Source organism: Salmo salar, chromosome ssa15, assembly GCF_905237065.1.
Source record: "Salmo salar chromosome ssa15, Ssal_v3.1, whole genome shotgun sequence".
NCBI classification, from domain to species: domain Eukaryota; kingdom Metazoa; phylum Chordata; class Actinopteri; order Salmoniformes; family Salmonidae; genus Salmo; species Salmo salar.
The window spans coordinates 78,506,762-78,531,135 of record NC_059456.1 but is presented as its reverse complement, the minus strand read 5'-3'; the positions used below and the strand labels follow the sequence as shown (position 1 = coordinate 78,531,135).

Here is a 24,374-nt window from a genome sequence, read left to right as displayed (position 1 = left end):
TTGTGACAAGGTAGGGGTGGTATACAGAAGTAGTGCTATTTGGTAAAAGACCAAGTCCATATTATGGCAAGAACAGCTCAAGTAAGCAAAGAGAAATGACAGTCCATCATTACTTTAAGACATGAAGGTCAGTCAATCCAGAAAATTTCAATAACTTTGAATGTTTCTTGAAGTGCAGTCGCAAAAACCATCAAGTGCTATGATGAAACCAGCTCTCATGAGGACCGCCATAGGAAAGGAAGACCCAGAGTTACTTCTGCTGCAGAGGACAAGTTCATTAGAGTTATCTGCCACCCAAATAAATGCTTCATATAGTTCAAGTAACAGACACATCACAACATCAACTGTTCAGAGGAGACTGTGTGAATCAGGCCTTCATGGTCGAATTGCTACAAAGAAAACACTACTAAAGGACACCAATAAGAAGAAGAGACTTGCTTCTTACAAGAAACACGAGCAATGGACATTAGACCGGTGGAAATCTGATGAGTCCAAATTTTAGATTTTTGCTTCCAACTGCTGTGTCTTTGTGAGATGCAGAGTAGGTGAATGGATGATCTCCGCATGTGTGGTTCCCACCTTGAAGCATGGAAGAGGAGGTGTGATGGTGTGGGGGTACTTTGCTGGTGATACTATCTGAGATTTATTTAGAATTCAAGGCACACTTAACCAGCATGGCTACCACAGCATTCTGCAGTGATACTTCATCCCATCTGGTTTGGGCTTAGTGGGACTATGACTCAAAACACACCTCCAGGCTATGTAAGGGCTATTTGACCAAGGAGAGTGATGGAGTGCTGCATCAGATGATGTGGCCTACGCAATCCCCTGACCTCAAACCAATTGAGATGGTTTAGGATGAGTTGGACTGCAGAGTCAATCAATCAATCAATCAATCAATCAATCAATCAATCAATCAATCAATCAATAAAATGTATTTATAAAGCCCTTTTTATATCAGCCGATGTCACAAAGTACTATACAGAAACCCATCCTAAATCCCCAAACAGCAAGCAATGCAGATGTAGAAGCACGGTGGCCTGGAAAAACTCCCTAGAAAGGCAGTAACCTAGGAAGAAACCTAGAGAGGAACCAGGCTCTGAGGGGTGGCCAGTCCTCTTCTGGCTGTGCCGGGTGGAGATTATAACAGTACATGGCCAAGATGTTCAAACGTTCATAGATGACCAGTAGGGTCAAATAATAATAATCGCAGTGGTTGTAGAGGGTGCAACAGGTCAGCACTTCAGGAGTAAATGTCAGTTGGCTTTTCATAGCCGAGTGAAGGAAAAGCAGCAAACAAGTGCTCAGCATATGTGGGAACTCCATCAAGACTGTTTGAAAAGCATTCCTCATGAAGCTGGTTGAGAGAATGCCGAGAGTGTGCAAAGGTGTCATCAAGGCAAAGGGTGGCTACTTTGAAGAATAAAATATATTTTCATTTGTATAACCCTTTTTTGATTACTACATGATTCCATATGTGTTATTTCATAATTTTGATGTCTTCACTATTATTCTACAATGTAGAAAATAGTACAATATTAGGAAAAACCCTTGAATGAGTAGGTGTGTCCAAGCTTTTGACTGGTACTGTACATATTCTAGGAGAGTGTACCAAAAGACTCAAGTGTGGACAAACACCTACTGCAGTTGCTCCTAGGGTTTCAGAATATACCTACTATACATCTTATGCCTGTCCTTTTCTGCCCATGGAAGCCTATGCCATTCCAGAGAGAAGACCGAGCCTTCTGGTACCCTCTGGTGTTCAGTCAGAGGTATGGCTGGTGAAAGGAGAGGAGCTGGTGCTAGAGTGTATAGCAGAGGGATTGTAAGTGGAGTATAATCATTTCTCAATTTAGTATTACAGAATATTTATTCATAACTTCAGTGACTGGATCTGCATTGAACATGTTGTATTATTACATTTTATAGAATGTGTGTATCATTTTTCACTAATCATATCTTGTTTTCTCTCATCTTGTTACTCAGTCCAACTCCTGTGATCAAATGGACAAGAAGGAGAGAGAAGCTACCGAAACGGGCAAATATAAAAAACTTTGGGAAACGATTAACCATATATAACATTGAAGAGGAGGATGATGGGAAGTACATGTGTGAGGCGAGGAACTCTGTCGGAGACACAGTCCACTACTTCAACGTCATGGTGGAGGGTGAGTAGACTGAGGCAGGTTATACTTTCAGTGTGTCCCCCGCAAAAAAGTTTGTTGTCCCCTCTACAATGTCCAAGTGAAGCCTACGCCCTTTGTTATACAGTGTACGTTTAACCGTTTTTAATACCTTTTTAAGACCTCTCTTGTGGTGTTGCGTTCACTTACAGCAGCTACATTGTCAAAGGAAAACATTGATTTCTTATTAGAGCCTAAAGCATTCTAGAAGAGGTCATTTATCGTTTTTACAATGATGGACAAATCTCCAGGCGACCGTCTTTGTTAGATACAAAGGATTATGGTTGCCATTACATAGGTTGCGCTCCCCTGCTCAGACGTTAGATGAATCAACCAATGGTTGCATGCCACGTCATCGACTGTGCCGCCAGGCACCAGATTGCTATAGCTATATGGTTTGGTTAGCTGATAAATAAAAAATACCAATCCTGGCGTTGTAAGATCTGGCATGGGTCAGATCAACCCTAGACTGACAAAGACTCTCTTTACAGTGCATTCGGAAAGTATTTAGAGCCCTTAACTCTTCCCACATTTTGTTTCATTACAGCCTTATTCTAAAATGGATTAAATAGTTTTTTCCCCCTCATCAATATACACACAATACCTCATAATGACAAAGAAAAACTGGATTTTAGACATTTCTGCAAATGTATAAGACAAAACAAACAAAAATGATATCACATTTATGTAAGTATTCCGACCCTTTACTCAGTACTTTGTTGAAACACCTTTGGCAGCGATTACAGCCTCGAGTCTTCTCGGGTATGATGCTACAAGCTTGACACATCTGTATTTGGGGAGTTTCTCACATTATTTTCTGCAGATACTCTCAATCTCTGTCAGGTTGGATGGGGAGTGTAGCTGTACAGCTATTTTCAGGTCTTTCCAGAGATGATTGATGGGGTTCAAGTCCGGGCTCTGGCTGGGCCACTCAAGGACATCAAATCAAATCAAATGTTATTTTTCACATGCTCCGAATATACAACAGGTGTAGGCCTTACAGTGAAATGCTTACTTACAAGCCCTTAAACAACAATGCAGTTTTAAGAAAATACAACAACAAAAAAGTAAGAGATAAGAATAACAAATAATTAAAGAGCAGCAGTAAATAACAATATTGGGACTATATACAGGGCGTACCGGTACAGAGTCAATGTCAATGTGCAGGTGCACCGTTGACGAGGTAATTGAGGTAATATGTACAGTTGAAGTCGGAAGTTTATTTACACTTAGGTTAGAGTCATTAAATCTCGTTTTTCAACCACTCCACAAATTTCTTGTTAATGAACTATAGTTTTGGCAAGTCGGTTAGGACATCTACTTTGTACATGACACAAGTAATTTTTCCAACAATTGTTTGTAGACAGATTATTTAACTTATACCTCACTGTATCACAATTCCAGTGGGTCAGAAGTTTACATACACTAAGTTGACTGTGCCTTTAAACAGCTTGGAAAATTTCAGAAAATTATGTGATGGCTTTAGATGCTTCTGATAGGCTAATTGACATAATTTCAGTCAATTGGAGGTGTACCTGTGGATGTATTTCAAGGCCTACCTTCAAACTCAGTGCCTCTGCTTGACATCATGGGCAAATCAAAAGAAATCAGCCAAGACCTTTTTTTAGACCTCCACAAGTCTGGTTCAGCCTTGGGAGCAATTTCCAAATGCCTGAAGGTACGGCATTCATCTGTACAAACAATAGTATGCAAGTATAAACACCATGGGACCACGCAGCCGTCATACCACTCAAGAAGGAGACGCGTTCTGTCTCCTAGAGATGAACGTACTTTGGTGCGAAAAGTGCAAATCGATCCCAAAACAACAGCAAATGACCTTGTGAAGGTGCTGGAGGAAACAGGTACAAAAGTATCTATATCCACAGTAAAATGAGTCCTATATTGACATAACCTGAAAGGCCGTTCAGCAAGGAAGAAGCCACTTCTCCAACTGCACATGGGGACAAAGTTCGCACTTTTTGGAGAAATGTCCTCTGGTCTGATGAAACAAAAATAGAACTGTTTGGCCATAATGACCATTGTTATGTTTGGAGGAAAAATGGGAGGCTTGCAAGCCGAAGAACACCATCCCAACCATGAAGCCGTGAGGCCAAAATTCACCCAACTTATTGTGGGAAGGTTGTGGAAGGCTACCCGAAAAGTTTGACCCAAGTGAAACAATTTAAAGGCAATGCTACCAAATACTAATTGAGTGTATGTAAACCTCTTAGCCACTGGGATTGTGATGAAAGAAATAAAAGCTGAAATAAATAATTCTCTCTACTATTATTCTGACATTTCACATTCTTAAAATAAGGTGATGATCCTAACTGACCTAAGACAGGGAATTTTTACTAGGATTACATTTCAGGAATTGTGAAAAACTGAGTTTAAATGTGTTTGGCTAAGCTGTTTGTAAACTTTCGACTTCAACTGTACATGTAGGTAGAGTTATTAAAGTGACTATGCATAGATAATAACAGAGAGTCGCAGCAGCGTCCCAGAGGGGGGGGGGGGGCAATGCAAATGATATGTGTAGCCATTTGATTAGTTGTTCAGGGGTCTTATGGCTTGGGGGTAGAAGCTATTTAGGAGCCTCTTGGACCTAGACTTGGCGCTCCGGTACCGCTTTCCATGCAGTAGCAGAGAGAGCAGTCTATGATTATGGTGGCTGGATTCTTTGACAATTTTTAGGTCCTTCCTCTGACATCGCCTGGTATAGAGGTCCTGGATGGCAGGAAGCTTTGCCCCTGTGATGTACTGGGCCGTACGCACAACCTCTATAGTAGAGTTAGCAAGATGTCGCCTCGCTTCGCGTTCTTAGGAAACTATGCAGTATTTTTAATTTTTTTTGTATTATTTCTTACATTGTTACCCCAGGAAATCTTAAGTATTACATACAGCCGGGAAGAACTATTGTATATAAGAGCAACGTCAACTTACCAACATTGCGACCAGGAATACGACTTTCCCGAAGTGGATCCTCTGTTCGGACCACCACCCAGGACAATGGATCTGATCCCAGTAGGCGACCCAAAACAACGGCGCCACAGAAGGGACAGACGGAGCGGTCTTCTGTTCAGGCTTCGTAGACGGGCACATCGCTCACCGCTCCCGAGTATACTACTCGCCAATGTCCAGTCTCTTGACAACAAGGTAGACGAAATTCAAGCAAGAGTTGCCTCCCAGAGAGACATCAGAGATTGTAACATTCTCTGTTTCACGGAAACATGGCTCTCTGGATATATGTTATCAGAGTCGGTACAGCCATCCGGTTTCTTCAAGCTTCACGCCAACAGAAACAAACCCAGCCTAAAACCCCAAACAGCAAGCAATGCAGGTGTAGAAGCACAGTGGCTAGGAAAAACTCCCTAGAAAGGCCAAAACCTAGGAAGTACCCATGGTGACTATTAAAACCTTTCCTAACCAGAAACCGTGGATTGATGGCAGCATTCGTGCAAAACTGAAAGCGCGAACCACTGCTTTTAATCATAGCAAGGCGACCAGAAACATGACCGAATACAAACAGTGTAGCTAATCCCTCCGCAAGGCAATCAAACAAGCTCAGCGTCAGTATAGAGACAAAGTAGATTTGCAATTCAACTGCTCAAACACAAGACGTATGTGGCAGGGTCTACAGTCAATCACGGATTACAAAAAGAAAACCAGCCCCGTCGCAGACACTGACATCTTGCTCCCAGACAAATTAAACAACTTCTTTGCTCGCTTTGAGGACAGTACAGTGCCACTGACACCAAATCCTGTGGGCTCTACTTCACCGTGGCCAACGTGAGTAAAACATTTAAATGTGTTAACCCTCGCAAGGCTGCTGGCCCAGACGGCATCCCTAGCCGCGTCCTCAGAGCATGCGCAGACCAGCTGGCTGGTGTGTTTATGGACATATTCAATCAATCCCAATCCCAGTCATGCTTCAAGTGGGCCACCATTGTTTTTGTCCCCAAGAAAGCTAAGGTAACTCAGCTAAACGACAATCGCCCTGTAGCACTCACTTCTGTCATCATGGAGTGCTTTGAGAGACTAGTCAAGGATCATATCACCTCCACCCTACCTGATACCCTAGACCTACTCCAATTTGCCTACCGCCCCAATAGGTCCACAGACAACGTAATCGCAATCACACTGCCCTATCCCATCTGGACAAGAGGATTACCTATGTAAGAATGCTGCTCATTGACTACAGCTCAGCATTTAACACCATAGTACCCTCCAAACTTGTCATTAAGCTCGAGACCCTGGGTCTCGACCCCGCCCTGTGCAACTGGGTCCTGGACTTTGTGACGGGCCTCCCCCAAGTGGTGAAGGTAGGAAACAACATCTCCACCCCGCTGATCCTCAACACTGGGGCCCCACAAGGGTGCGTTCTAGGCCCTCTCCTGTACTCCCTGTTCACCCATGACTGCGTGGCCATGCACGCCTCCAACTCAATCATCAAGTTTGCAGACAACACTACAGTGGTAGGCTTGATTACCAACAACAACGAGACGGCCTACAGGGAGGAGAATAGGCCCTCGGAGTGTGGTGTTAGGAAAATAACATCACACTCAACGACAACAAAACAAAGCAGTTGATCGCGGACTTCAGGAAACAGTAGAGGGAGCACACCCCTATCCACATCGAGAAAGTGGAACGTTTTAAATTCCTCGGCATACACATCACAGACAAACTGAAATTGTCCACCCACACAGACGCATTTCGAGCCACTGCCTGTTCACCCCGCTATCATCCAGAAGGCGAGGTCAGTACAGGTGCATCAAAGCTGGGACCGAGAGACTGAAAAACAGCTTCTATCTGTTCGTGGTCCGTAGTTTATGCTTGCCCATACCATAACCCCATCAGACTGTTAAACAGCCATCACTAACATTGTGTCTGCTGCTAACATACTGACTCAAATCTCTAGCCACTTTAATAATTAATAATTGGATGTGATAAATGTATCACTAGTCACTTTAAACAATGCCACTTTATATAATGATTACATACCTTACATTACTCATCTCATATGTATATACTGTACTCTATACCATCTATGGTCCCATGTGGCTCAGTTGGTAGAGCATGGTGTTTGCAACGCCAGGGTTGTGGGTTCGATTCCCACGGGGGACCAGTATGAAAAGAAAAAAAGTGTATGCATTCACTATTGTAAGTTGCTCTGGATAAGAGCGTCTGCTAAATGACTAAAATGTAAATGTACTGCATCTTGCCTATGCCGCATGGCCATTGCTCATCCATATATTTATATGTACATATTCTTATTTATCCCTTTACACTTGTGTGTGTACAAGGTAGTTGTTGTGAAATTGTTAGATTACTTTGTAGATATTACTGCACTGTCGGAACTAGAAGCACAAGCATTTCGCTACACTCACATTAACATCTGCTAACCATGTGTATGTGACCAATAAAATGTTATTTGATTTAGAGACTTGTCCTAAAGCGTTGTCTTGGCTGTGTGTTCAGGGTCGTTGGATGGTGAACCTTCACCCCAGTCTGAGGTCCTGAGCGCTCTGGAGCAGATCTCTCTGTACTTTGCTACGTTCATCTTTCCCTCAATCCTGACTTCTCTCCCAGTCCCTGCCGCTGAAAACATCCCCACAGCATGATGCTGCCATGCTTCATGCTTCACCATAGGGATGGTGACCGGTTTCCTCCAGATGTGACCCTTGACATTTAGGCCAAAGAGTTCAATCTTGGTTTCAATAGAGCAGAGAATCTTGTTTCTCATGGTCAGTGTCCTTTAGGTGCCTTTTGGCAAACTCCATGCGGGCTGTCATGTGCCTTTTACTGAGGAGTTGCTTCCGTCTGGCCACTGTACCATAAAGGCCTGATTGGTGGAGTGCTGCAGAGATGGTTGTCCTTCTGGAAGGGTATCCCATCTCCACAGAGAAACTTTGAAGCTCTCAGAGTGACCATCGGGCTCTTGGTCACCTCCCTGACCAAGTTCCTTCTCCCCCGATTGCTCAGTTTGGCCGGGTGGCCAGCTCGAGGAATTGTCTTGGTGATTCCAAACTTCTTCCATTTAAGAATGATGGAGGCCACTGTGTTCTTGGGGACCTTCAATGCTGCATGCATTTTCACAAGATCTGTGCCTCGACAAATCCTGTCTAGGAGCTGTACGGACAATTCCTTCGACCTCATGGCTTGGTTTTTTGCTCTGACATGCTCTGTAAACTGTGGGACCTGATATAGACAGGTGTGTGCCTTTCCAAATCATGTCCAATCAATTGAATTTACCACAGGCGGACTCCAAGTTCAACTCCAAGCTCAATTTCGAGTCTCATAGCAAAGGGTCAGTAATATTATATAAATAAGGTATTTCTGTTTTTGTATAAATCTGCAAACATTTATAAAAACTTGTTTTCACTTTGTTATTATGGGGTATTGTGTGGAGATTGATGTGAAACATTTTTTTTGTCCCTTTTAGAATAAGGCTGTAATGTAGCAAAATGTGGAAAAAGTCAAGGGGTCTGAAAACTTTCCGAATGCACTGTATGTCTCACAGAGCCACCAAGATGGCAGCCGGAGCCACCCAAGGGCCAGCTAGCTGTTGTTGGCTCTGACGTGCACATCAAGTGCTCTGCCTCAGGAAAGCCACGGCCGGTTATCTCATGGAGGAAGAACGGACAGCCTCTGGACGGTGAGTGAGATGACCTCTAACATATGAACCCTGACCTCTCTCCTTGCCGGTTACTTCAGTGCCCAGTCCACCCACTTCACTTGACTATATAAGATACAAAAATTATCTTTGTAGTTTTGTGTAAAACAATAGTAATTTCACTGTGTTGCATTTGGTCCAGTTGTTGCTCAGCATCCTATAAATCAAATCAAATTGATTTTTTTCACATTCGCTGAGTACAACAGATGTAGACTTTACTGTGAAATGCTTACGTATGAGCCGTTTCCCAACAATGCAGTTAAAAAGTAAGAAAATTAACAAATAGATAAAAATAAAATAGTAACACAATAAAATATCAATAATCAGGCAATATACAGGCCAGATACAAAGACTACCACTACTATAGAATCTGCATTCGTGTTTGGTTTTAAGCATTTCTTTCTGGTTCTTTCAGATGGCCCGTCATCGAACAGACAAGTGCTTGATGACACCATAGTGTTGCACAGGGCCAGGCCTGAGGACAGTGCCGTCTACCAGTGTGAAGTCTCCAACAGACATGGCACCATCCTGGCTAATGCTAACATCATGATCATAAGTCAGTACTGGACATTAGCACTTTGTGTGTGTATTTGTATTTATTATGGATCCCCATTAGCTGTTAAAGCAGCAGTTACTCTTCCTGGGGTCCAGCAAAATGAAGGAAGTTTATACAATTTTAAAACATTACAATACATTCACAGATTTCACAACACACTGTGTGCCCTCAGGCCCCTACTCCACCACATAACTACAGTACTAAATCTGTGTGTGTGTGTGTGTGTGTGTGTGTGTGTGTGTGTGTGTGTGTGTGTGTGTGTGTGTGTGTGTGTGTGTGTGTGTGTGTGTGTGTGTGTGTGTGTGTGTGTGTGTGTGTGTGTGTGTGTGTCTGTGTCTGTGTGCATGTGTCTGTGCCAATGTTTGTTGTTTCACAGTCTCTGCTGTTCCATAAGGTGTTTTTTTTCATCTGTTTTGTAAATCTAATTTTACTGATTGCGTCAGTTACTTGATGTGGAATAGAGTTCTATGTAGTCATGGCTCTATGTAGTACTGTGTGCCTCCCAATGTCTGTTCTGGACTTGGGGACTGTGAAGAGACCTCTTGTGGCATGTCTTGTGGGGTATGCATGGGTGTCCGAGCTGTGTGCCAGTAGTTTAGTCAGACAGCTCGGTGCATTCAACATGTCAATACCTCTCATAAATAAAAGTAGTGATGAAGTCAATCTCTCCTCCACTTTCAGCCAGGAGAGATTGACATGCATATTATTAATATTAGCTCTTTGTGTACATCCAAGGGCCAGCCGTGCTGCCCTGTTCTGAGTCAATAGCAATTTTTCTAAGTTATTTTTTGTGGCACCTGACCACACGACTGAACAGTAGTCAAGGTGTGACAAAACTAGGGCCTGTAGGATCTACCTTGTTGATAGTGTTGTTAAGAAGGCAGAGCATTGCTTTATTATAGACAGACTTCTCCCCATCTTAGCTCCTACTGCATCAATATGTTTTGACAGTTTACAGTCTAGTGTTACTCCAAGCAGTTTAGTCATCTCAACCTGCTCAATTTCCACATTATTTATTACAATATTTAGTTGAGGTTTAGTGTTTTGTTCCAATACAATGGTTTTAGTTTTAGAAATATTTAGAGCTAACTTATTCCTTGCCACCCACTCTGAAACTAACTACTGCTCTTTGTTGAGTGTTGCAGTCATTTCAGTCGCTGTAGTAGCTGACGTGTATAGTGTTGAGTCATCCGCATACATGGAAACTCTGGCTTTACTCAAAGTCAGTGGCATGTCATTAGTAAAAATTGAAAAAAAGCAAGGGGCCTAAACAGCTACCCTGGGGAATTCCGGATTCGAACTGGATTATATTTGATAGGCTTCCATTAAAGAACACCCTCTGTGTTCTGTTAAACAAGTAACTCTTTATTTATCCACATTATAGCAGGGGGTGTAAAGCCATAACACATATGTTTTTCAAGCAGCTGACAATGATCAATAGTGTCAAAAGCTGCACTGAAATCTAACAAGACAGCACCCACAATCATTTTATCATCAATTTCTCTTAGCCAATCATCAGTCATATGTGTAAGTGCTGTGCGTGTTGAGTGTCCTTCCCTATAAGCATGCTGAAATTCTGTTATCAATTTGTTTACTGTAAAATAGCATTGTATCTGGTCAAACACATTTTTTTCTCCCAGAAGTTTACTAAGGGTTGGTAACAGGCTGATTGGTTGGCTATTTGAGCCAGTAAAGGGGGCTTAACTATTCTTGGGTAGCAGAATGACTTTAGCTTCCCTCCGGACCTGAGGGCACACGCTCACTATTAAACTTAAATTGAAGATGTGGCAAATAGGAGTAGCAATATCGGCTGCTATAATCCTCAGTAATTTTCCATCTAGATTGTCAGCCCTGGTGGCTTGTCATTGTTGATAGACAACAATAATTTTCCCACACTGACTTTACGGAATTCAAAAGTACAATTCTTGTCTTTCATAATTTGGTCCGATATACTTGGATGTATAGTGTCAGCGTTTGTTGCTGGCATGTCATCCCTAAGTTTGCTTATCTTGCCAATGAAAAAGTCATTAAAGTAGTTTGCAATATGAGTGGGCTTTGTGATGAATGAGCCATCTGATTCAATAAATGAAGGGGCCGAGTTGGCTTTTTTTCCCAAAATTTCATTTCAGGTGCCCCAAAGCTTTTAAATATTGTTCTTTACATAACTTATCTTTGTTTCATAGTGTAGTTTATTTTTATTTTTATTTAGTTTAGTCACATGATTTCTTAATTTGCAGTACGTTTGCCAATCAGCTGGTAGACTTAATTGCCATACCTTTTGCCTCATCCCTCTCAACCATACAATTTTTCAATTCCTCATCAATCCAAGGGGATTCAACAGATTTTTTCTTAATGGGTGAGTGCTTATTTGTAACTGGAATAAGTAGTTTCATAAATGCATCAAGTGCAGAGTCTGGTTGCTCCACATTACACACCACAGACCAGCAAATAGTCTGGTCTTATTTTCAATGACGGCCTAGGAACAGTGGGTTAACTGCCTTGTTCAGGAGTATAGCAACATATTTTTCCATTGTCAGCTGGGGGATTTGAGCTTGCAACCTTCCATTTATTAGTGCAACCCTGTAACCACTAGGCTACTTGCATCCTATGGATTTGGATACTGCTTTAAAGCAAATATCTGCAGCGTTAGTAAACTGTGATCAATACATGTTGATGATTTAATTCCTGTGCTGTTTGTACCTACCCTGGTAGGTTGACTGACAACCTGATCCAGGTTGCAGGCACTGGTTACAGTTTGAAGTTTTTTCCTGAGTGGGCATGTGTGTGTGTGTAGCTATAGCCCCGGTTCACCCAGAAGTCTGATAGGGAGCTTATGGATGTCATATCCATATAAATATAGTATTACACATTTATACAATGGGTGGTTTGGAATTCCCATTTTTAGAGCCTCACCTGCCCATGATATGAGACAACATACATGTACACATGGCCACGTTCATATAAAGTGGCATCGTTTACGTCATTACCTAGCAACCTACTACTTTTAAAACTGTCTTAGCACCTGTAAGTCATCATGGATGATTTTAAAGTTACTTTTGATTTGTTTTATCCACTAACGTTTGAAGAATTGTGCCAACAAGAAGAGGAGGAGGATATGAAAGAAATGAAGCAAGAAGAAGTGCAAGTGTACCAGCAAACTGAGCCTAGCGTTAACGTTAGACATCAGTAGCGCTGCTATAGACGACATAGAAAAGGAGATAAATTGGGCAATGAAGTGCTTTCTGGAATGGCTGTCAGAAAAGGGGATAAACATCGATCTGGCAACTGTTACAAAACAGGAGATGGGTAATATTCTCCGGAGTTTATACACCGCTAAGGTAAGAAGACCGATATGGAATCAACAGCGTCGCTGGACTGCGGGCAGGCCTAAACCGCGACTTAAATGAGGCTCCATTGAGACGATCTTGGTGTCAGAGATACTGAGTTCCTAAACGCAAACAATGTCTTTGCTGGTATCATAAAAACAGCTGAGAAGGGAGCGCAGGGACAGAACCAGACACCACCCAGCTACAGTGGCTTGTGAAAGTATTCACCCCCTTGGCATTTTTCCTATTTTGTTGCCTTACAAACTGGAAATAAAATAGTTTTTTTGGGGGGGGGGGTGTATCATTTGATTTACACAACATGCCTCCCACTTTGAAGATGCAAAATATTTTTTAATGTGAAACAAACAAGAAATAAGACAAAAAAACAGAAAACTTGCGCATGCATAACTATTCCTCCCCCTCCAAAGTCAATACCTTGTCGAGCCACCTTTTGCAGCACAGTGGAGATACTCCAATCTCCACTGTGGAGCTTTGCAGCTCCTTCAGGGTTATCTTTAGTCTCTTTGTTGCCTCTCTGATAAATGCTCTCCTTGCCTGGTCCATGAGTTTTGGTGGCAGGTTTGGCAGGTTTGTTTTGGTGCCATATTCTTTCCATTTTTTAATAATGGATTTAATGGTGCTCCATGGGGTGTTCAAAGTTTCTGATATTTTTTTATAACCCAACCTTGATCTGTACTTCTTCACAACTTTGTCCCTGACCTGCTTGGCGAGCTCCTTGGTCTTAATTGTCCCGCTGCTTGGTGGTGCCCCTTGCTTAGTGATGCTGCAGACTCTGAGGCCTTTCAGAACAGGTGTATATATACTGAGATCATGTGACCGATCATGTGACACTTAGATTGTACACAGGTGGACATTATTTAACTAATTATGTGACTTCAGAAGGTAATTGGTTGCACCAGATCTTATTTAGGGGCTTCATAGCAAAGGGGGTGAATACATATGCACACACCAGTTTTCCGTTTTTAAATAAAAATAAAACATTTGAAACAAGTTGTTTTTTCCATTTCACTTCACCATTTTGGACTATTTTGTGTATGTCCATTACATGAAATCCAAATAAAAATCCATTTAAATTACAGGTTGTAATGCAACAAAATAGGAAAAACGCCAAGGATGATGAATACTTTTGCAAGGCACTGTATAACACAGCAGGACCTAAAAATCCTCTGTGAGTCCGAAGCCTTGAGCCCTGCCACCCATACGATTACTGAATAAGGTGTCGTTTCATTTGTAGTTGCACTTTGGCCGAAGAGGAAACGAAGGAAATCGCAAACTGAAGCCAGACTCATTCGCAATAATACAAATATGGATCGAGATACGCAACACTGAGTTTCAATGAACAAACCAAGAACCACAAAAATCGAATGGAAAGAGACAGAGAGAATCGCTGCGGCTGCATGTATGAAAACCTAGGGAACGAGCTCTGCACGATGGGATCGCTAGAAAAATATATCTCTAAATTACATGAACATGCTATACCCCAGATGAAAGTTCTCCGATGATGACAACCTGTGATATACCATGGAGCCAATGGGACACCCTTTCATCAATGCTACCCCATCTGTGCAAGGTATAAAAAAAATTCAAATAGCTAGGCTGCTATGCAGTATATGAATAGAATAAAAATATATTGTCATTCAGGGTTGGATAGGTTACTTTCTAAAAGTACTCAGTAATGTCATCTGATTACATTCAGTTACATTTAGATTACTTTCCCTTTGAGAGGCATTAGAAGATGACAAAAATGTATGTTACCAATTGAATGACATCTATTGCAGGATAAATCAATGTTAAAGTTTACATAGTTGGCCATATATGGATGTACATTCTTACTTTATGGGTTGGTTATGTAAGCTTCTTCTAACCCATCGCTTTCTACTATATATAATAATACGATTAAATTATATCTTTACATTAATATATATATTTTATAAGTTAAAAAATGGATGTAGCAACTACAGATTGCCCCTTTAAGTTTATCCAAAGTGTGTGAGTTTGAGCATGTGTCCATGCTTGGTCGCAAATGGGTCTTCCATATTGACAATGACCCCAAGCATACTTCCAAAGTTGTGACAAAATGGCTTAAGGACAACAAAGTTGTCCACTATTGGAGTGGCCATCACAAAGCCCTGACCTCAACCCTATAGACAATTTGTCGGCAGAACTGAAAAAGCGTGTGCGAGCAAGGAGGCCTACAAACCTGACTCAGTTACACCAGCTCTGTCAGGAGGAATTGGCCAACATTCACCCAACTTATTGTGGAAAGCTTGTGGAAGGTTACCTGAAACATTTGACCCAAGTTAAACAATTTAAAGGCAATGCTACCGAATACTAATTGAGTGTATGTAAACTTCTGACCCACTGGGAATGTGACGAAAGAAATAAAAGGTGAAATAAATCATTCTCTCTGCTATTATTCAGGAATTGTGATGGCTAAGGTGTATGTACATTTCCGACTTCAACTGTAGCACACATTTGGTGTGTCATCATACTGGTCTCTGACTTGTGGTCAGACTCGCTCAGGTGGAACCACCTTAAACTTGCGCCTTTTTTCAATGCTGATTTGAATGCCACTAAGAAAACAGAGAAGTGTCAAAGATCTTTTTCGCAAACATCCTTTCTGAATTTAAAAGAAGTCCTCGAAGTAGTCATCTAGTTTTTCAAAAGTATATGTAATCTGATTACAATATTTTATCGAGTAATGTAACAGATTACTGTACAGTTACAATTTTTTGTAATCCCTTACATGTTACGTACTTACATCCCGTAGGTATACCAACCACTGCATCAGGACGACTACCATCCAGCAGGTCTCCAATGCAGGTCTGGAGGCCAAAGAGATAATAAGTGTGAGCGGGCAAAGGGCTGAAAGTGCTCTTAGTAGCACTTTCAACCCGTCCACGGAAAACAGAAGGAGATGGCGTAACATCCTAACAGCTGCATGCAACAACAAGGCAGTTGTTCCTGAGAAATTACGCCCGGCTGCTCTTGAGACCCTGGTGTTAGACCGCTACTTCACTAATTGGACATTTGCAATTCAATGTGTATCACAAATAAATAGCTGTCGATGCTGTGACCATCTAAAAAAAATTGTCATTGTGGTTTTTATTCTGATCCGCTGTATCAATGTCTTTGCTACAATGTTTCGGCACTGTTTTCAGAACCATGGACAGTGCCCCTATACAATGTTTCGATCTGACATAACATTTTCCTATGAATAGACCAGACGTGCGCTATTCTCAGAACCATGGAGAGCATCCCTAGAAACCAAGGTTCTGGAACTATCAACCAGGGCTTGGGTAGTTTTGCTTTACATGGCAGTCAATATGAAAATAACTAACGACCAGAGAACGCCTAAAATGTCACTTGACAACCAGTGTTGGTGAATGTTGCATCATGTTTTGTTTATAAATTGATCGTTTGGGAAATAATCTTTATTTTTTATTTGTTTTACTTCTTCGGGATCAGTGTCCCTTCCACGGGACGGTTGAGCTAACGTAGGCTAATGCGATAAGCATGAGGTTCTAAGTAACAAGAACATTTCCAGGACATAAACATATCTGATATTAGCAGAAAGCTTAAATAGTTGTTAATCTAACTTCACTGTCCAATTTACAGTAGCTATTACAGTGAAAGAATACCATGCTATTGTTTGAGGAGAGTGCACAATTCTGAACATGAAAAGTTATTAATAAATAAATTAGGCATATTTGGGTAGTCTTGATACAACATTTTGAACAGAAATACAATGGTTCATTGGATCAGTCTAAGACTTTGCACATACACTGATGCCATCTAGTGGCCAAAATCTAAATTTCACCTGGACTGGAATAGTACATTAAGGCCTTTCTCTTGCATTTCAAAGATGATGGTACAAAAAAATACATAAGAACGGTTGTTTTTTTCTTTGTATTATACCAGATCTATTGTGTTTTATTCTACTACATTCCTTTCACATTTCCATAAACTTCAGTGTTTCCTTTCAAATGGTACCAGGAATATGCATATCCTTGCTTCAGGGCCTGAGCTACAGGCAGTTAGACTTGGGTATGTCATTTTAGGCGAAAATTGAACAAAAGGGGCTAATCCTTAAGAGATAACTAACTCGTGGCTTCGCCTCGTGGCTATGACCACGTCACAGCCATGATAAAAGGTCATAACACATGGCCTCTCATGTATTATTGCTTAATTTGACTAATGTTTGATGGATCTGACAGTGATTTCTCTGTAAGATGCACAGTATAATAGTGATTCTTTAAACAATAGTGTGTGTGCTGGAATGTGGGAATGCATGCAAGTGTGTTTATTGTACAGTTGCAACCTCTGCTGGCCACAGAACACACACACACAACCAGTCCTATCCGAGAAGCAGAGCAGCATAGCACAAACAGATCCTGGACGAGGCTATGCTTGGACATTCCAAGCTAACAATTACTTTTCTCAAACTAGAAATTCTAAGGCCTATAATTGTGATAGTGCACCACAGTGAACAGCTTACCTAAAACCACCCAAATTCTTCCTCATGATAGTATTACCAATAAACCAATCATTAACCTATGCCGTGGTTGATAGCTTTATGTTTTTGCTTCCCCCACAGATCTCCCACCTCGGATGCTGACTAAGGATTACCAGCGATATTCAGTAGTGCAAGGGAGGGACATCATCATGGACTGCAAAGTATTCAGCTCCCCTCCATCCACTGTTTCCTGGTGAGTTGAGCCACCAGCCTATTTCTCCTGCTGTTGTTGGTGAACACCTGTAGTGACTGGTATGGAAAGCACTGCAAAAGGTTATCTTCAATAATTAATGTATTTGCCATTACATTTTGACAATCACAAGGATTCAGCATGCATCCAGTTTTGAAGTCAAATTTGTGAGTGAGCGATTTGTTTTTTATTATTGTTTTTTATTGTTTATTATTATGGTGGTGAACAATGGCCGAATCATCCTTAATTCTCTCTCTCCTGCTGTTTTATGTATCATACATCACCCTATTCTTCATTTGTCCTCCATCTGGGCAGTTCTGTGACACTTTTCCTCTGTTCATCTCCTTATATTCTGATTATCTCTTTCACTAACATCACCCCTAATCCTTCTCTTTTGGTGTGTTTAGATAGGGAACACTCTCTTAGACCCATTGAAGTTGACCCATTCAAATTTCATATAGGACTCATGAGTTCCGCTAGTTTCATTCGCCAACACCTTAACAAAATGAGGAAGAGTGCAAACCAACCCTACTGGAAGTTCCACACACAATTCCACTTGCAATTCTAACATGACATGTTAAATGACTAGATCAACTGTTTTCCAAATTTGTAATGTATTTAGGAACTAAAATTGCACGTCAATCAGGCTTTTCAGGTGTCTTTGAAAGCAAAGATGTATTAGAATTCAATTTGTGTTACAATAAAATGTCTTTTTGTGTAATTATTGTATACCCAACGCAGTTTTAACATGTACATGTCCGGTAGGGAAACAGCTTATCAAATGGCAACTCTGAAATGCTTGTCTTCTAGGAACAAGGATGACACTACGGAATCTGTTGAGGGGGAACGATTCTCAGTTTTTAAGAATGGATCGCTGCAGATCAACCAGGCAGGGAAAGAAGACAGTGGGGAATATGTATGTTTTGCCACCAATTCAGAGGGAAAATCAGCCATCACAGCCTTGTTGGACGTCAAAGGTATTTCAGCACCTTAGACAGCATTGAATGGTTTATCATTAGCTTTTTTCATTTGCACTTTGAAGGAAATTGGGTTTAGGACAAATAATAAGGATGTTGGCTTTCAGCCATATTGCTTTTATCTATCTAGTCCTTTCAGATAAGTGTTGACAGGAAAGGTAGCAGGGAAAATTTGGCATTCATTATCATCCAGACATAGTTCAATTCAGCCAACCTTGCTATGCCGATTACTTGCAAACTGCCCATGGAAACTCCAAGAAAAAACAATGGTTATCTCATTTCTCTTGTGTGTAAAATGTTTGTAACTCTCTCTCACCTGACTTACATAGCTAGCTTGAGACTTCAAATATGGCCCGCAAAACTTTCAAATGTAACTGAACATCAGAAGAGTATAAGATCTTGTTTAATTCACCCGGTAAATGTATTTGTATGTTTTAGATCCCACCCAAATTGTGGAGCCACCGCAGGACCTGCACATATTAAGTGGCACCACAGCCCAGCTTACATGCCAAGCAGAGTATGATATATCTCTTAGGAACGAGTTTCAAATAGTCTGGAGCAAGGATGGGGAAGAGATACCCCCATTCACAGAACAGTCCAGGTAAGATACCCTAATGGGATTGTTACCCCATTTTGTATACAAGAATTCATCACTATACTATTACAAGAATGTAGGAAGTTGGATCACCTCACAAAGATTACAGAAATATTCATAGAAACCACCTATTAAGATTGACAGCTTTACCACTGATACAAGTGAATGTATTATGAGTCTCTCTTTATAAATGTGCTTTTATTATTAGATATTTTGTGGATGACGGAATGCTACAAATTATCAATGTAAACCAAAGCGACAAGGGAACATACACATGTACCGCCAGAACCAATCTAGACCAGGACACCGCCTCTGCACTTGTTACTGTACTGGGTAAGCAGCATCACCGTCAGTTTCAGTAATGCCATTGTACTACATCTGTAGTGCTGAAGTGCACAATTCAGGCCCTGGAGGTCCGCAGTCCAGACAGTTTTGATTTATCTTTGGTACCTACGGTGCTTAATAGGGATCTTACTGATTGGCTGAAGAGTGTACCTACCTGGGTTGTGTTCATTAGGCACCAAACGGAAGAAAATAGACTGAAAGAGGGAAGGACTTTTTTTTTGGCATGAAAGAGGGAAGGACTTTTTCCATTGCATGCCCCAATGAACATGACCCAGGTGTCACAGGTAGAAGTCAGTCCCTAGTTACTATAAAAGGAGGTCAAAGACGAAATGTAGCAGGAATGCGGTCCTCAAATGACTGGAACTGTGCACCCCACCATCATAATGTGATTGCAATGTTGCTGTTATGTTGTTTCAGATGTCCCTGATGCGCCAGAGGATGTGGAGCTGTCTGAACAAAAGAGCTGGAGTGTCCGGTTGGCCTGGGTACCCGGTGATGACCACAACAGCTCTGTCACTGGTAGGCCTGGCTACCACAGTCAGCTGTCTTCACCCTCAACCTTTTGCTATAGGAAGGAGGGATGTCCTCAAATGTACACCGTACCTGTGGGACTAGAAAGAGAAGATCAAATGTGGTCCCAGTTCAGCATACTACAAACATATACTGGACAAAAATATAAACGCAACATGCAACAATTTCAAAGATTTTACTGAGTTACAGTTCATATAAGGAAATCAGTCAATTGAAATAAAGAAATTAGGCCATAATCTATGGATTTCACATACAGATATACATCTGTTGGTCACAGATAAAAAACAAAAAAAGTTTGGCCAATACCAGTTAGTATCTGGTGTGACCAGCATTTGCCTCATGCAGCGCGGCACATCTCTTTCACATAGAGTTGATCAGGCTGTTGATTGTGACCTAGGGAATTTTGTCCCACTCCTCTTCAATTGCTGTGCGAAGTTTCTGGATATTGGCGGGAACTGGAACACGCTGTTGGGCACATCAATCCAGAGCATCCCAAACGGGCTCAATGGGTGACATGTCTGAGTATGCAGGCCATGGAAAAACTGGGAAATGTTCAGCTTCCAGGAATTGTGAACAGATTATTGCGACATGGGGCCGTACATTATCATGCTGAAACATGTGGTGATGGCGACGGATGAATGGCACTACAATGGGCCTCAGGATCTCATCACGGTATCTCTGTGCATTCAAATTACCATCGATAAAATGCAGTTGTGTTCGTTGTCCGTAGCTTGTGCCTGCTCATACCATAACCCCACCGTAACCATGGGGTACTCTCTTCATAAGCAAATCGCTTGCCAACGCGACACCATACATGTGGTCAGCGGTTGTGAGGCCGGTTGGATGTACTGCCAAATTCTCTAAAACGATATTGGAGGCGGTTTATGGTAGAGAAATTAGCATTCAATTCTCTGGCAACAGCTCTGGTGGACATTCCTGCAGTCAGCATGCCAATTGCACGCTTCCTCACGTTTAACATCTGTGGCATTGTGTTGTGTGACAAAACTGCACATTTTAGAGTGGCCTTTTATTGTCCCCAGCACAAGGTGCACCTGTCTAATAATTATGCTGTTTAATCAGCTTCTTGATATGCCATACTGGTCAGGTGGATGGATTATATTGGCAAACGAGAAATGCTCACTAACAGGGATGTAAACAAATTGTGTGCAAAACATTTGAGAGTAATTCGCCTTTTGTGCGTATGTAAAATGTCTGGGATCTTTTATGTCAGTTAATGAAACATGGGACCAACACTTTACATGTTGCGTTTATATTTTTGTTCAGTGTCCTAAAAACATTATGATTGTCATGTAACACTTGGAGGTGTTATTCCTCAATATATTATAACCCCTTTCCTGAAACTGTAAAAAGAGATTTCTATAATGTGAAATATATGCACAGACAAGGTACACTATTGTGAAGTTGAAACGTCTAGGAGCAACAACGGCTCAGCCGCGAAGTGGTAGGCCACACAAGCTCACAGAATGGGACCGCCGAGTGCTGAAGCGCGTAGCATGTAAAAATCGCCTGTCCTCAGTTGCAACGCTCACTACCAAGTTCCAAACTGCCTCTGGAATCAACATCGGCACAATACCTGTTCGTTGGGAGCTTCATGAAATGGGTTTCCATGGCTGAGCAGCCGCACACAAGTGTAAGATCAACATGTGCAATGCCAAGCGTCAGCTGGAGTGGTTTAAAGCCGCCATTTTACTCTGCAACAGTGGAAACGCGTTCTCTAGAGTGATGAATCACGCGTTCACCATCTGGCAGTCTGACGGACGAATCTGGGTTTTGTGGATGCCATGAGAACGCTACCTGCCCGAATGCATAGTGCCAAATGTAAAGTTTGGTGTTGGAGGAATAATGGTCTGTGGCTGTTTTTCATTGTTTAGTCTCCCTAGTTTCAGTGAAGGGAAATCTTAACGCTAAAGCATACAATGACATTCTAGACGATTCTGTGTTTCCAGATTTGTGGCAACAGTTTGGGGAAGTCCCTTTCCTGTTTCAGCATGACAATGCCCCCGTGCACAAAGCGAGGTCCATACAGAAATGGTTTGTCGAGATCTGTGTGGAAGAACTTGACTGGCCTGCACAGAGCCCTGACCTCAACCCCATCGAACACCTTTGGGATGAATTGGAATGCCGACTGCGAGCCAGGCCTAATCGCCCAACACCAGTGCCCGACCTGCTCTTGTGGCTGAATGGAAGCAAGTCCCCGCAGCAATTTTCCAACATCTACTGTGGTGGACAGCCTTCCCAGAAGAGTGGAGGCTGTTATAGCAGCAAAAAGGGAACCAACTCCATATTAATACCCATGATTTTGGAATGATATGTTTGACGAGCATACTTTTGGTCACGTTGTGTATTTCGATATTTCCTAATGTAGACATACAATGTAGTACTTTTTCAGTACACAGTATATTTATTTCTGAATGGCTGATTTATGATTTTGTATACTGTACGAGCACAGAGTTCATAGTGGAGTACGAGGAGAGTCAGTGGGATCCTGGGACCTGGCGAGAACTCCAGCGAGTCCCTGGCAACCAGGTCACAGCGGTGTTGACATTACACGGCCACCTGAACTACCAGTTTAGAGTGTATGCAGTTAATGCCATTGGGAAAGGGCCCCCAAGCAACCCCACAGACCGATACAAAACCCCTCCTGCAGGTTTGACTTTCTCTGTAACCTGTTATAATCATCTTATTATACGTTTATAACTGTGTACTTTATATATAGGTTAAGAGGATTTCAAAGTTTTCAATGAATTGGCAATTGTCATGTGAAGAGTTATTTTTGGCCATATGCGCCCTAAAGGAATTGTCTTAACTCAAAGCAAAATATATAATAATGCATATGTCCTCACAGCTCCTGATAAAAACCCAGAAAACATCAAAATTCAGGGTCATCTGCCCCATCAAATGGATATCAGTTGGGAGGTGAGAGAGACTCATAACTGCATCTATAGCTACCCTTAAAGGCAGCAATTGTATGCTGTATGTCTTAGATACAGGTAGAGTATGTTGTAGATACCTTATGTGTTTAATTATGTACTTTCTGTTGTGTTGTCCTCTGTCACAGCCACTATTGCCTGTGGAGCACAATGGTCCCGGCCTGGAGTACAAGTTGAGCTACAGGAAACTGGGCGTAGAAGATATCTGGAAAGAGCATCTTGTCAAAAGACACGCCTTTGTCGTCAAGAACACCCCCACATTTGTCCCCTACGAGATCAAGATCCAGAGTCGCAACAGTCACGGCTGGGGCCCAGAACCCAAAGTAGTGACAGGGTACTCCGGGGAAGACTGTGAGTAACAGACCACCAAAGTGTTTCCTTTAATCCAGTGAACTTCATACACATGGCCTCTTTTTGGCAATGTCAACAATTATTGTCCCAAAGTGTGCACGTTCACTTCCCTTATATACAGTTGTAGTCGGAAATGTACATACACTTAGGTTGGGGTCATTAAAACAACTTTTTCAACCACTCCACAAATTTATTGTTAACAAACTATAGTTTTGGCAAGTCGGTTAGGACATCTACTTTGTGCATGACACAAGTCATTTTACAACAATTGTTAACAGACAGATTATTTCACTTATAACTCACTGTATCACAATTGCAGTGGGTCAGAAGTTTACATACACTATGTTGACTGTGCCTTTAAACAGCTTGGAAAATTCCAGAAATGATGTCATGGCTTTAGAAGCTTCTGATAGGCGAATTGACATCATTTGAGTCCATTGGAGGTGTACCTGTGGATGTATTTCAAGGCCTACCTTCAAACTCAGTGCCTCTTTGCTTGACATTATGGGAAAATCAAAAGAAATCAGCCAAGACCTCAGAAAAACAATTGTAGACCTCCACAAGCCTGGTTCATCCTTGGAAGCAATTTCCAAACGCCTGAAGGTACTAAGTTCATCTGTACAAACAATAGTACGCAAGTATAAACACCATTGGACCACGCAGCTGTCATACCGCTCAGGAAGGAGACTCGTTCTGTCTCCTAGAGATGAACGTACTTTGGTGTGAAAAGTGCAAATCAATCCCAGAACAACAGCAAAGGACCTTGTGAAGATGCTGGAGGAAACAGGTACAAAAGTATCTATATCCTAAGTAAAACTATATCGACATAACCTGAAAGGCCGCTCAGCAAGGAAGAAGCCACTGCTCCAAAACCGCCATAAAAAAAGCCAAACTACGCTATGCAACTGCACATGGGGACAAAGATTGTACTTTTTGGAGAAATGTCCTCTGGTCTGATAAAACAAAAATATAATTGTTTAGCCATAATGACCATTGTTATGTTTGGAGGAAAAAGGGTGAGGCTTGCAAGCCGAAGAACACCATCCCAACTGTGAAGCACGGGGGTGGCAGCATCATGTTGTGGGGGTGCTTTGCTGCAGGAGGGACTGGTGCACTTCACAAAATAGATTGCATCATGAGTCATGAGGAAGGAAAATTA

At 41.8% G+C, this 24,374-nt stretch overlaps 1 protein-coding gene across 4 annotated transcripts in view; it reads left to right on the top strand.

Moving 5' to 3' along the window:
- chl1a (cell adhesion molecule L1-like a) overlaps positions 1-24,374 on the top strand; it is a 110,210-nt gene that overhangs the window by 51,237 nt on the left and 34,599 nt on the right. For all 4 annotated transcript variants that reach the window (XM_045696134.1, XM_045696133.1, XM_014145838.2 and 1 more), the window contains exons 7-18: positions 1,714-1,825; positions 1,987-2,168; positions 8,704-8,838; positions 9,272-9,412; positions 17,357-17,468; positions 18,276-18,442; positions 18,881-19,043; positions 19,246-19,370; positions 19,800-19,901; positions 22,384-22,581; positions 22,780-22,850; positions 22,993-23,215. In XM_045696134.1, coding sequence (XP_045552090.1) covers positions 1,714-1,825; positions 1,987-2,168; positions 8,704-8,838; positions 9,272-9,412; positions 17,357-17,468; positions 18,276-18,442; positions 18,881-19,043; positions 19,246-19,370; positions 19,800-19,901; positions 22,384-22,581; positions 22,780-22,850; positions 22,993-23,215 — 1,731 coding nt within the window. The remainder of the gene's footprint in view (positions 1-1,713; positions 1,826-1,986; positions 2,169-8,703; positions 8,839-9,271; positions 9,413-17,356; positions 17,469-18,275; positions 18,443-18,880; positions 19,044-19,245; positions 19,371-19,799; positions 19,902-22,383; positions 22,582-22,779; positions 22,851-22,992; positions 23,216-24,374) is intronic.